General features: G+C 46.9%; 1 protein-coding gene and 1 long non-coding RNA gene across 5 annotated transcripts in view; both read right to left on the bottom strand.

The window, feature by feature from the left end:
• The window catches only part of MGAT4A (alpha-1,3-mannosyl-glycoprotein 4-beta-N-acetylglucosaminyltransferase A), an 85,338-nt gene extending 80,274 nt beyond the window's left edge, over positions 1 to 5,064 (bottom strand). The window contains exons 1-2 of one of the 3 annotated variants that reach the window (XM_056329970.1): positions 4,909 to 5,064; positions 614 to 928 (exon numbers count right to left, since the gene is read on the bottom strand). In XM_056329970.1, coding sequence (XP_056185945.1) covers positions 614 to 707 — 94 coding nt within the window. In that variant the 5' untranslated portion in view covers positions 708 to 928; positions 4,909 to 5,064. Of the gene's footprint in view, positions 1 to 613; positions 929 to 1,041; positions 1,186 to 1,225; positions 1,818 to 4,908 lie in introns of those variants that run through there. The other 2 variants (XM_056329972.1, XM_056329971.1) reach the window with 2 other exon arrangements.
• Positions 5,065 to 8,859: 3,795 nt separating this feature from the next.
• On the bottom strand, positions 8,860 to 10,477 carry LOC130144766 (uncharacterized). 2 transcript variants are annotated; one of them, XR_008820235.1, is made up of 3 exons: positions 10,164 to 10,477; positions 9,590 to 9,729; positions 8,860 to 9,058 (listed from the first exon to the last, which is right to left on the bottom strand). It is a non-coding gene; the product is annotated as an uncharacterized LOC130144766 (long non-coding RNA). The 2 variants fall into 2 exon arrangements; XR_008820234.1 differs by having other exon boundaries at positions 9,590 to 9,719.
• Positions 10,478 to 12,138: the final 1,661 nt, after the last annotated feature.

The raw sequence follows: 12,138 nt of genomic DNA, 5'->3' as shown, positions 1-12,138 counted from the left end.
AAAAGTCTATTACGCACAGCAGTTACTTGATTATTTCATGAGATCGCTCACGTTATTATAATAGATGCGTTTCCCATTACCTTGTCAATTTGCTCATATTATTTTATTTCTTACATCATACTCTGAAATATTTTGCATTTCATTCAAAGACAGCAAGAAAAGTCTTTCAACAATGTTGATTGGCAGTTTGCCACTGCCATCACTGAATCATCAGAGAAGACAGAAAACAGCACCAAAAATAACATTCTCCAGCCGGGTCCATTGGCCATATGTTACGTGCTGGGGGGGGGGGGGGAGGGGGGAACAAGAGAACATATGTTTTTCCAACAACCATAAACCAGGAAAAAAAACCCACAACTATTCAGCCTTGACCAACCCCTTCCTCCAACAGCAGCACTTGTTTTTCTTCAGGTACATTTTTTTTTCTTTTTAAATCAGGATCACTCCAAGTTAATTTTACTCAATCCACTAGCAGGTGTTTATTCCTCACCAAGGCAATATTTTCTGGAGCACAGCTAGTCAACAAACAATTTACAGATTGCTAACATGCAGCAGCAGTGCATAGCCACACAGCTATGTGAAGGTCAATTTGGTTTTGGAGCCTTTGACTTACCTTTCCCATTTTGCCACGCAGTATACCAGGACAAACTGAGGAAAGTAGTGATGAAAACTAACACGGTGGCCACAGTTCCATTTCGGAGCCTCATCTCATTTCAGCATCACACTTGTTTATGTTCTATCAGCGATGAGGACCTATCTGTTGGGCTTGCTGCAATGAAGTCAGCTGAAGTCCACCACCAACTGTTGTCCAATAGTGACACAAAATGTAGCTCTCACATATCAAAGGTATCATAAATCAATCCATTCCAAACTGTTGTAAGCTTTCTTACAGTTCTCATAAATTAAGCTTCTCTTTGTTCTTCTAGTCCTGTTTAAAGGCAACAAAAATTTAACAGGTTATGCCAAAAATATTTAGAAGAGCCCCCCACGTACCAAAATACAGTAGAGAAATACTACTACATGCTTGTTACTGGGGCTTACATGCACCTCCCTCGGATTGCCTCAGCCCAGAGAACAGAACTTGCTAGAGTAATTCATCGTTTTTCCGTTAGAACTGCTAGTATCTGGAGAAGCTCTATTTCACATTAATTCGGTCGTTAAAAGACAAACATACACATCACCAACATCACAATTTTATCAAACTAAAGGCAAGATCACGTGTCACCTGGCAGTTGATGAACTGATAAAAGAGTTGTTTCCAGGAAGCCAGCAGCTCAAGACCCTGCTCTTAAGCGCTCACTTCCACGAAACCCTCTGAAATCAGCAATGCCTAATGTAACTGCAGCAGCAGAACCACCCTCAGCAAATTGAGAGACTGGAGCTTTAAAGAGCATTTACAAACCTATGTCACTCATCTTTCTCTGTCTGTTCAGTGCAAGACTATTTGATCCATCCACATTTTTTTTTCTAGCTTAGCTGCAGCTAAAGCACAAACTACAGCCACACATGCAGAGACTGCTCAATTATCAACTGGCAACAACCCAAAAGCCCCACAAAATGCCATGATATGACCGTATCACTCCTCTTTCTCCACCACACAGACACAAGGACAAAACACAGAAATTGCCTACAGTTCAGTTTTATCCCAGAGGAAGGTTCCATATCCTGGGATTAGAAAATCCTCAACTGGCCAAACACAGCCAGCATCTAACCACATTGTCCTAACTCATCAAGACAAAGAGAATAGAGAAATTAATTAACCGACTTTCAAAGATGAGGGGGAGGGCAGATTTGTTTTTAAAGAACTAAATCATCCTTTACGGTAGTTCAAACATTAATATTTAACGTTCTTTTAAGGTACTGCCAGTTTTTCCCCACTATTATATCTGATACAAGTATGCTACCCAGCAATAAATAACTTGCTCTGAATTTTCCTTGGAAGCAATCTCTATCACTCTCTTGCCTGTGTGCATTTAGAACAACAGGAAAAAAATACTTTATATTATTATTACAGTACCAAGAGTTTCCAGTCAACTCTGAACTACACTTCCCAAGCTTGTATTGCAGCACGCACTACCTTTACCAAAGAGTTTGCAAAACAGGACATAACCTAACAGGCATGGTTAACAAATGCACGGAAGAGAACAACAGAGCTGTGGAACAACATGCTCTTGCGTTCAAATCTTGGTCACAACATCCAGGTTACAGAAAGTGTTTACCTTTGGACCACAATTACCTCACATATAATGCTAGTTACGTGCTTTGTTTTGAGGAACTTTATGCACAGATAGGTTTGTAGCTTTAAACATTAACTCCGAAATCACAGGGTACATATAAGGAAGGGAACAAATGCAAAAACGAAGTAGATTGTAAAATTCAGTAAGAAACAAAACAATGAGCAGGAATAGAACTGTGAAAGCCTTATGATACCAGGAACCTGAATTCAACACAATGAAAGATAAAGACAACTGAGAGACCTATAAAAAGCTAACGTGGAGAGCATCACGCAACAGGAAATATCAACACCAGCACTTTGAACAGGAGAGGCACATAATAAAAGCCAGGAGGGCTGGCAACAGCAATTCGTTGAGATGATAAAAGTCTGGGTGAACTTCAATAGCAAAAGTGACTAGGATACTGATAAGGTCAATGACACTACCAGTTTAACATGGCTGAAGTGTCTCTGAAGTAAGGATGCCTAAACTGTAATCTACCTTTACTTTAGCAGCAGTCAGACCTCTCCGGAGCAGCTCAGGTGTGCACAAAGGACCAGGCTACAAACTAGATGGATTATCCCTGTGGGGGCAACAGACAGCTGGTCCAACATACAAACAAGAGACAGCAACCAGGAGAGTAAAAATATCATCGGATAATGCAAGGAAAGTAAACCACCTGCCTTGCCAGAAAATGTGGGCATCATTTTTATATTTGCTGCAATAAAAAGTCAAGATCAGGGCTCCTCACTGTGCTATTTGAATCAACAAAAATTACAGTCTGTTTGGTTTTGTACAGAAAACAAAACCCCAAAAAATAAACGAAAAAATGGTAGCAACATGATTCAATCAGCAGTAAGTATGCAAAAAAAATCGTGTCAAATTAATAATTATCATGGTTCCGAGTTGGCTGGTTCTGCTTTTATACTTCTCTTCTGATGTTGTAACCACTCCTCTCAGCATAGGCATCAGCTCAGCCGTACTTATATGTTTATTCAAGTATTTCACTGAATCAAACTGCATAGATCAAGGCCATGCGTGAACCAGAAGCGCTCCAGCTTTTAAAAATGCATGTAGCTAAACCAGCAGAAACCCATGTGTACGTGCACATAAATTATTTCTCCCCCAGGTAGTCACTTTTCAGGTTTGTTCAATAATTTACAACACAAACTAAACAAATCTAACTGAGGGGTAATCCCATTGGAGCCGACGCTATGACAGGGTATATAACTAGACAGATGATACCTATGAAATTTTCTAGCACTGAACCCTTCCAACACTGCAGACCGATGGGAATGACCCTGCGAGAGGCAGAGGGCCACGGGTGCCGGAGGCACCTGGCCCCTCGCAGGTGCCGAGCACCACGCTACTGCATCACGCCTTAAATAAACCAAGAAGTTTCTGTATGTATCCAGACACTGCCAAAATACAGACAAAGCACACTTCCAACTGCAAACCCGACACAACGCAGCGCCCCTGGAAAGGCTCTTCTTGAGCACAGCTGCCGAAGGGCTGGAGGCTGCGGGATGCGGGCAGGATTCGGAGGGGATGAGCCCGCACCCCATCCCGCCGGGAGGTGCAGGGGCACCTGCGGCGGCGGCAGCAGCGCTGCATTGACGAGGCGGGTCCCTACGGCGCGGCAGAACGGTTCGCGATGAAAGGACAAGCAGCGGGAAAAGGAGCAGAAGAGGCGCCGGACAGGGGCTTTTCCACCTTATTTCCATTGAAAACCCTCAGCAAGCCCCCCCCCCCCCCCCCCCCCCCCCCCGCGCCCGGCCGCGCCGCGAACCGTCACCCGCCGCCGTTAACGGCCGTTTCACCTCAGGCGCGCTGGCGCCCCGCCGTTTCGCGGCCGAGTCCCCTCAAGCCCGGGGCAGGCGGGCTCCGCTGCCTCCGCGGAAACCGCCCCGAGTTAGCTGGGACCTTCCCCGCTGTCTCTCCGCCCCGGTCGCGGCTATTTAGTCGGGGAAGCGAAAAACCCAGGCGGGGGAGCTGGGCACCGGGCGCCGCCAGCCCTGCCGGGCGGCAGAGGGCGAGAGCTGACAGAGATGGAGGGGAGGGACAGCGCCGGTCCGGGGAGCTGCGCGGCGCCCGGTGCACCGGAGCGGGGTTGCGGGGGAAGGCAGGGGGACAGGAAACTGCAAACTCCGCCGAACCCCCCTCGGGCTCCCGGCACGCAGGGGGAAGGAACGAGGAAGGTTGGGAAACAGATGTCTCCGCCGGGCGCCCCAGCCGCAGGAGGAGGGGGAGCAGCACCGCTCTGCCCCGGACCCCAGCGCCGCCCTCCACACGCCCCACGGGCACCCCCCGGCGCAGGGCGAAGGGATGGGGTGGCAGCAAGTCCTGCGAAGGAGCCGCCAGCGCTCCCCACGCCACCGCCGCCACCACGCAGGTGCTTGTGAGCGCAGAAGGGTGCATGCATGCAGATGGGGAGCAGGACAGCCCCCAGCCGCCCGCCCGCCCGCCCGCCCTCCCTTCCTCCGGCGACACCGCAGAGACCCGCGGCGCTGAGAGGGGAAGCGCCTCCGCCGCACACCCATTCCGGAGGCTGCGGGCAGGCGTCCGGCCCCAGCCCCCTAAAAAGCCGAACCGGCTGCAGCTGCGCCGCCACCCAGCCGCCGGGTCCGAAGGCGGCAGCAGGGGCCCGGGGCGCGCAGGGGGAGCGGGACCCGCTGACCGCCGGCGCCATCCTCACCTGTGCGCGGCGCTCCGGCAGGGGGAGCCGCGGGGCGCGGGCGGCGGGCGCGGCGGTCGGCGACTGTGTCGGCTCGCGCCGGGGCTCCCGCTCCCCTCACCCGCCCCCCGCCCTTCCCTCGTCAGCGACGCACCCGGCTCGCGCAACCGCCCCCCGCCCCGAGCGCCATGGAACCGCACGGAGCTGCGCCCCGCCCACCGGCGCGGAAACCCCGCCCACCAGCCAGGCGCCGTCCCCGTAGACAGCCAATGGGTGCCGCGCCGGAGAGCGCCACTCATTGGCTGGCTGGCCTGTCGCTCTCTTGGCCGCGGCTATAAATAGCTCGGTCTCGCGAGGCCTTCTTGAGTAGCTGTGATGGGAGTCGAGGTGGGACGGGGGTAGGCCCTGCGTCCCCTTCTTAGGCTGTGCTTTTTGGGGGTTATTGTCCTGGAGGGGTCCTAAGAAAGGCTGTCCCAGAACTTGGTTACTTGTCACTCCATGGTCAGCTGCAGGAGGTCTGGCTTAGCTCTCCCTGGCCGCTAAAGGGTGGAGCTCAGGGCCTGCTGCAGTGAGGGTGCATCTGTACTCCTGAAAGGAAGTTGAGGTCAGCAGAAGACTTTTCAAAATGCCTCTTCAGTGCCAAGCAAATCACATGTTTTGGTGCTCTGTGTAATGTGCTTGTTCACCAGCGTTAAGAAGTTGCAGTCATGAATTTTACTGTTGGGTTTGTGTGGTAGTAATCGTCTGCTAGAGCTTGTATCAAGAACTTTTTGAATTCTGGAGCAGCTTGTTGCTTCACACCAGTTAAATGAACCTTCTGTCCTTTGTATGGTTCACAAGTGTGGTTCTGCGGAGGGTGTTTGCGCTGTGATGGTATGTGTGCTGCCCACGAGGCTGTTGAACAGGTACAGCTTCAGAGGTGTGAAAATGAGCTCACTTTCCCCCAGAGGGCTGTTACTGCTGCATTTTTCAACCTGTGAAAGAATGTCAGTGGCAGCTTTGCTCTATGGGTTCATTATTTGGAGTTGTGACATATCTGTTCTGGAAGTAATCCCCTATCTTCAGTGGTTTGTTTCATGTGTTCCAAGGGATTTCATGCATGTTTTAGGGTCTGAAAGTACCTGTTAAAATCAAACAGTACCTTCAGCTTAGAGTAGTATCCTATCTACCTCGCAAGAGCCGTACTCTAACTGGTAGCAGTGTTAGTCCTTTTGATTGACTCAATGGCTTCCCATTGTATTTTTTTCTCATCTTCTACCTAATCTATAGTATACATTTTTACACTCTGTTAAGGCTCTTATGCTAGATAGTGGCATAGTCCCCCACTTGAAATTCAGAAACTGGGGGGGGGGGAATCTTACTAGTTATTCTGTCTGAAGAGTGACGTTTAACAAGTCTCCATAGATTATTTTAACTGATGCTTAAACATCATAGTATATTTACGCATGTGGGTACCTGCACAGCAGCCCTCAGTGATTTTTTTCAAGCTTTTTTCAAAGTTTGCAGAAAGGGGCCAGTGGCAACTCAGGCAGAGCACAAAAAGCAGCTCAGGAGAACTTTGCAAGATCTTAACATCTAGGCTGTTTTGCAATTTTATTCATTGAGTGGTAAGAATTTATTATGTAAATGTGTGCTTCAATTCTTCCTTTTATAAAGAAGTGGAATGAGGTGGATTTTTTTATTGAAAAACAAGTTCAGCACAATAACTTCCAAACCAAAAATAGTGCGTGTCCTTACACAGAGACATCTATGGCAGAATTTTCTGTAGAGATCCCAACAAGCTAAAAACATTAGAGCCACCATTGTTTGCCTCTAATAGATTAGTGTTGCTTAGGGGTATGAATTTTTGCATGTCTGTGCTGGAAAAAGAACCTGGTGGAGACGTTTTCATATAAAAGTCCTTTTGTCAGGAGAGCTTAGTCTGCTGAAGAAAAGGCTCTGTTACAAGATGAGTTTAATGAGAGTTATTTTACAAGAACTGTCTGAGCCTTCCTACTTTTTGTTCTTTCACCAATTGAACATTTGCATTAGGAAGTTTTGCAGACTGGACCTTGACAGTATCCAATTAACTATTAACTTCCCCAAACAATACAGTAAGCACAGTGTGGTTGTTTCTCAGTTTCTGTGATATCTTCCCCTGAAGTTCGTTTCCTGAGAAGGAAGGCAAAGTTCAAGACAGAAACAAAAAATTCAACATTGCCCTCATCTGACCTATTACAGGAATAGTCAAATGTCTCTTGGCATATTCTGCTGCTTGATGTGTGGAAAAAGTACATGTGAAGGAAAAAGCTGCAGCTGCCAGAGGAAAGGAGTTGGGGCTGTTTGGCTGACACCAAAATGTCGCTTGCTTCTGGTAAGAGTGGCAGCTCCCTTTTAGGCCTGAACAAGACTTAATGCCCACAAATTTCCAAATTCTTTCTTCCTGCTGAGTTATGCTTTCATCCTGCAGGTACTGCTGTTCCAACTGGACTATTAGTCTGAAATTGGAGAAGATGAAGCACTTCCAAACAAACACTTTGTGTTTAAATGGAAGTGTTAAGGTGCAGATGCTGTAACAACCATAATGAGAGACATTTGTGGGGAGAAATTGTTTTTAACATATGTGAAGTTTAGATCCTTAGTGTTCCAGCTTGCTTGTTGAAAAAAAGACCAAAGAGCTTGCTATTGTATAGCAGCAGGACCCAAAACACAAGAGAGAAATGCATAAACATATTTCAACAGAGGGAAGATTTCATGCTGGGAAATTTTTGCTAAGGTATTGCCTAAATGTCAGAGTAAAGACAAAGCGTCAAAAGATGCTCCAGGCCAGGCCTGCCATAATTTCACATGCTGCAGTGACTGTTTCTGGCACACCTGGGCAGTTGACTTCTGTAGGGCTGCACAGTTGTTGCCGTTCATCAGATTCGGAGCTTGTTTTATGCAAGCCCTTTTCCCGACTCCTTCAGAAGAAAAACACCAGTGTTGTCCTTGCATTTCAGCATGCTTATGTTCTGGCTTTCCGAGGCACTAGGAAAGATACAGGAAGGTAGAGTGCTTGGCAGTGGCAGCGTAGGTCTTAATGGCTGCTTGGCTGAAAAATGGCCAGCTGAAAAGTGTCTGTGTCTCCTGATGAGAACTGAGTTCTCTCCCAGAGTCAAGTTTTATTCCCAGCCTGCCACTAACCCTGTTTTTTAACAGAGCAAACATTTGGGACTTTCAGTGTTTCTACCTCCATTTCACCTCAGTTTTGCTTTTTTGGACTGTAAGCCTTTCATGACTGAATCGTTTTTGCTGTATGCTAGCTGAGCACCTCGCTCAGTGAGGCTGTGTTTCTGCTGGGCCTTTGCTACACTCCCATACCAACAATAAAAAGAGGGGCACAAATACACCCAGTGTGTATTGCGGAAGGGTTGGCAATGGTTGTCTGCTGCCTCTGCAGTCTTAGACTCCTCTTAGTCTCCGACTAAGGTCATCTGCTGTCCCTACAGCAGTCGGCTGGTGAAAGGAAAAGCAAACTCCCCATCAACCACCTTCTTAAAGGAGCTGTGTGTTGAGGAGCCGGGCTTTGAGTCATGGTGCAGCGTGGCCGAGCCTTGAGGCCCTCACCTGGCACCATGTCAGGGCAGCAGGAGACCGAGGGGAGGGAAAAGGGAAGGGAAGCTTTCTCATTCCCTCCCTATGACTAGGTAAAACAGTGCATGAGTAACAATACAGAAGGTTTTCCAATCTCAGAGACAGTTTGATGCTCATGCAAATCCAGATCCCGCTACTGTTTTATAGACATAAACTGAAACAAATGCTTCAGTGGCTGAGCTGGTTTGCAAAAGAGAATTTTTGTTTTGTAGTATTGTAAACTTACTTTATACACAAAGCTGCTGGATGTATACGGTTCATGTATACATGTGTGACTTGTGTAGCACCTATTGTTGTGCTAATACTCAACAAATAAAGGGATGTAGATAATTACATTAAAATGTGATTGCGGCTACAAATGCTTAGTAGCAAAAAAATGCCACATTTGGGTAATCTTTATTCTGCCTTTTCTGTAACTACATTATGAAGTTTTGTAGTCTTTTGTTAGATGTTGTGATGCCGCTTCTCCGCACGCAGCTGTGTCTCACTCAGAAGTCAGGTGTGACAGTGCTGTCCTTTCCAGTAGGTAAATTGTTGGTCCATTTTAACAAGATAAAACCTGAGGTGGGAGAGAGCAAATAATCTAAGAAGTCTCTCAGGGAGGTAGGAACAGAGCTCCGTCTCCAAACTCATGTTTTTCTACCCTCACCCCCACATTACTGTCATTTTACTCACTGTGTAGGTTCTGTCTGAGCCGCAAATGCCTCTGCCATATGCTCAGAGGTGATGAACATTTACATTTATCAATCTCCTTCTGAAGGCAGAGGCTTTTAAATGCATTCCTACTATTACATAAACATAAACCTGGAAACTGTGAAGTTCATATTGTGCCAATATTGCTGAGGTCCAATGCCTGGGTAAAGAGCAGTCAGATGAAGTTAGTACTGAAGAGATAGTCCAAGCAGAAGGAAATCATGTAAAGAATTAAGGTTTTGATTGCCAGCTCTTTTTCAACATGCCTGCTTCATGGTATTCTCTTAATTTTAAAAAACAGACATTTTTTTCAGGGGAATTTTGAGAACGAGATTTTGTGCATTGGACATCTTCATCATAAGCAAAACACACTGAGATGATGTCGTCTTTAACTTACCTTGGGATACTTTGGTGGTTGGTCCGCCAACAGCAGGGAAGGATGCCGTTAAAGGGAAGTCTGAATCAGGTCCTCAGCAAGTACAGGTTTCTGAAGGTCGTCTTCTTCTGAAGGTCTGTTTCACACTTGCCTAAGCAAAACTAAATATAGGTCCAGACAGCATGGGGAAAGAATCCAAGTCAACTTGCACGGGGAAAAATAAGATATTTCAGAAGAGTTTGTCAAAATCCAGCACAGAGTCTCATTGGTAGATGAAACTTTGACAAACTGACTCCTGTAAGACTCTTAATTATTTTGTGCCGAACTGTTACAGACTATAACGATTTTCTAGCTCTACCCACTGCAAATGCCCAGATACCTACTTGAACAATGCAGTTAATGCTCTAGCATATTTTCCAAAGACGTGGAGTTTTGTAAAACCTGAGCTAAAATCTGCAAAGACAATGCAAATCTAAACTTCTGACTGCCAAAAAACACGGACTAAAACGTTACACTCCAGACTTCTGGTACAAGCTCCCCTGCCAAAGAGTGGGCTGGCTGCACATTAGTCTTTGCATCACATTTTTTGTCTCACCTGTGTTCTTGTCTAACCCAGCCTGCCTCTTCCTCATCAGTCCTCCTTCCCACGGGAAGGCCAGCTTGTGCAGGATGTGGTTCAGTCCACTTCGTTAGGACCAGATGTTAAAGAGTCAAAACCAGGCACCAAACTCTTGGCTAAAACCCAGCTCTGGGACAAGTAGCTCCCTCCTACTCTTGCCACGTCACCCAGGAGGTGTCTGGTCAGTGAGTATCTCTTTCTTCCGCTGCTGACTGAAGGGCAGATCTGGACATCTCTTGAAGACTAAACTGGAATAAAGCAATTGCTGCCGCATCCTTTCACTTTATGCTCTGTTTCTGGTGGGGGTTGATAGCTTGCAAAGAGCCATGCTACGACAAGAGCTCTGCAGATGGAGAAGTGGTGGGGAAAGCTTCCTGTGGTTTCTTGCGTCAACCTGACCTCTTTCTTCACGGAGTGAGCGCACTAGGTGAAGGATGAGCTCGGCACACGTTTTCTGCCACTAGAGGCAGCACGGGGCAGGGGATGAAAATTCCTTCTCCCAGCAAAAGATGAACGGGGGGTGGGGGGTGGTAGCAACAAGTTAAACAGACAGGGTTGGTTACAAGGATGGAGCAGGCTGCACCTCCATGAATTACACTAGCTGTATGACCCCTCTGCATTCATTCTCGGCAACCTAAGTACCAAGCCAAAACTGTATGTGTGGAATTTGATGCTGAAGATGATGGTTGGGTGAGAATTTGCGTTGACTGCAGTCATCACCTGTGGCCTACCCATACTCGAGCCAGCATTGCCTCAACGGGCAAAGAGGCATAGCCCTCACTCTTGTACCTTCCTTACCCCACCTTCTGCTCTGATCCCGTGCCACTCTCCTGTCTTCCCCAACTGCTTTGCTTTCATAATTCCATACCAATATTGCGAAGAAGAGCCAGAAATTGTTAAACTTGTTTACACTGGGGTGAAGGGGAGACAGATTCATGGATGCCTTGACAAAGCATAACCCTGCAACGTGCATCCTTCTAATCGTGTCCAGCCCCATCACGTCTGATACGGGTAAGAAGTTCAAATCCTAAGTTCATCCCTAATCATTGGTAAGGGGTTTTTGGTCTCCCCATCAACCTGCCCGGTCTAAATTTCACCCTGAACAGCATATTCACTGTGCATGTCATTCCATGCCACAGCAGGGCCACAGACGAGCGGGCTCCAATCCAGCCCCAGGAGGACTGAGACCTGCTGTTTGAACTCAAGGTACGTGCCAAAGTGATTCTGTCAGCAGCTCATTTAGGGCGGGGTGGGAGAGAGAAGGAATAAGAGAATGACATCTTTAGACCCCCTAGCTCGACTTACCTATAGTACATATTGTTAACTTTAACTTGCGTCACTCCAAGACACGACAAGTATTAACGCAGTCCCTGTGAGTGTGTGAACTCTGCAACACTGGAAATAATTATCAAAGCCACTCTTCATTTAAACTAGCAGAGCTGTTGCTGTGCTGTAATGAAAAGATCTCATGCTTTGCCCTACGGCAGCAGGGATCTAGGCTGTATTAAGTCATTCTGACCGGCCTTAAAGGCTTTAGTGATGGTTTTTTCATTTGAGTGTTATCTTTCTGCCAATTTACAATCGCATCACCTCCCCACAAAGCAAACTTTTAGTTATCCAAGCAGCAGTGGGAGGATGGTAGATGATGAGGAAAACATAGATAGGACAGGAGCATTCGTCATGGCATTTAGAAATAATGAGTGCAATTTCCCATGTCTTAGGACTTTTTAGACCAAGATTTTAGTCAAAAGAGAAATGAACCTTAGTCAGACAGGAGCCCTACCTGTATATTGGAATAACGTGTAAGTAGCAACAAGAAAAGCACTGCTGCAGCTGCAACAGACAATAAAAATGATAGTAATAACGTAAGAGCTTTGTGATAGCTCCATCCCCCAGGAACACCACCAAGGACATAAATTTTTAAATGAAATGGTGTATTCCTTACTTCACA

This window comes from Falco biarmicus, chromosome 2 (assembly GCF_023638135.1).
Source record: "Falco biarmicus isolate bFalBia1 chromosome 2, bFalBia1.pri, whole genome shotgun sequence".
Classification (NCBI taxonomy): Eukaryota; Metazoa; Chordata; class Aves; order Falconiformes; family Falconidae; genus Falco; species Falco biarmicus.
Note: the sequence above shows the minus strand (reverse complement) of the source record. Positions and strands in the feature narration are given on the sequence as shown.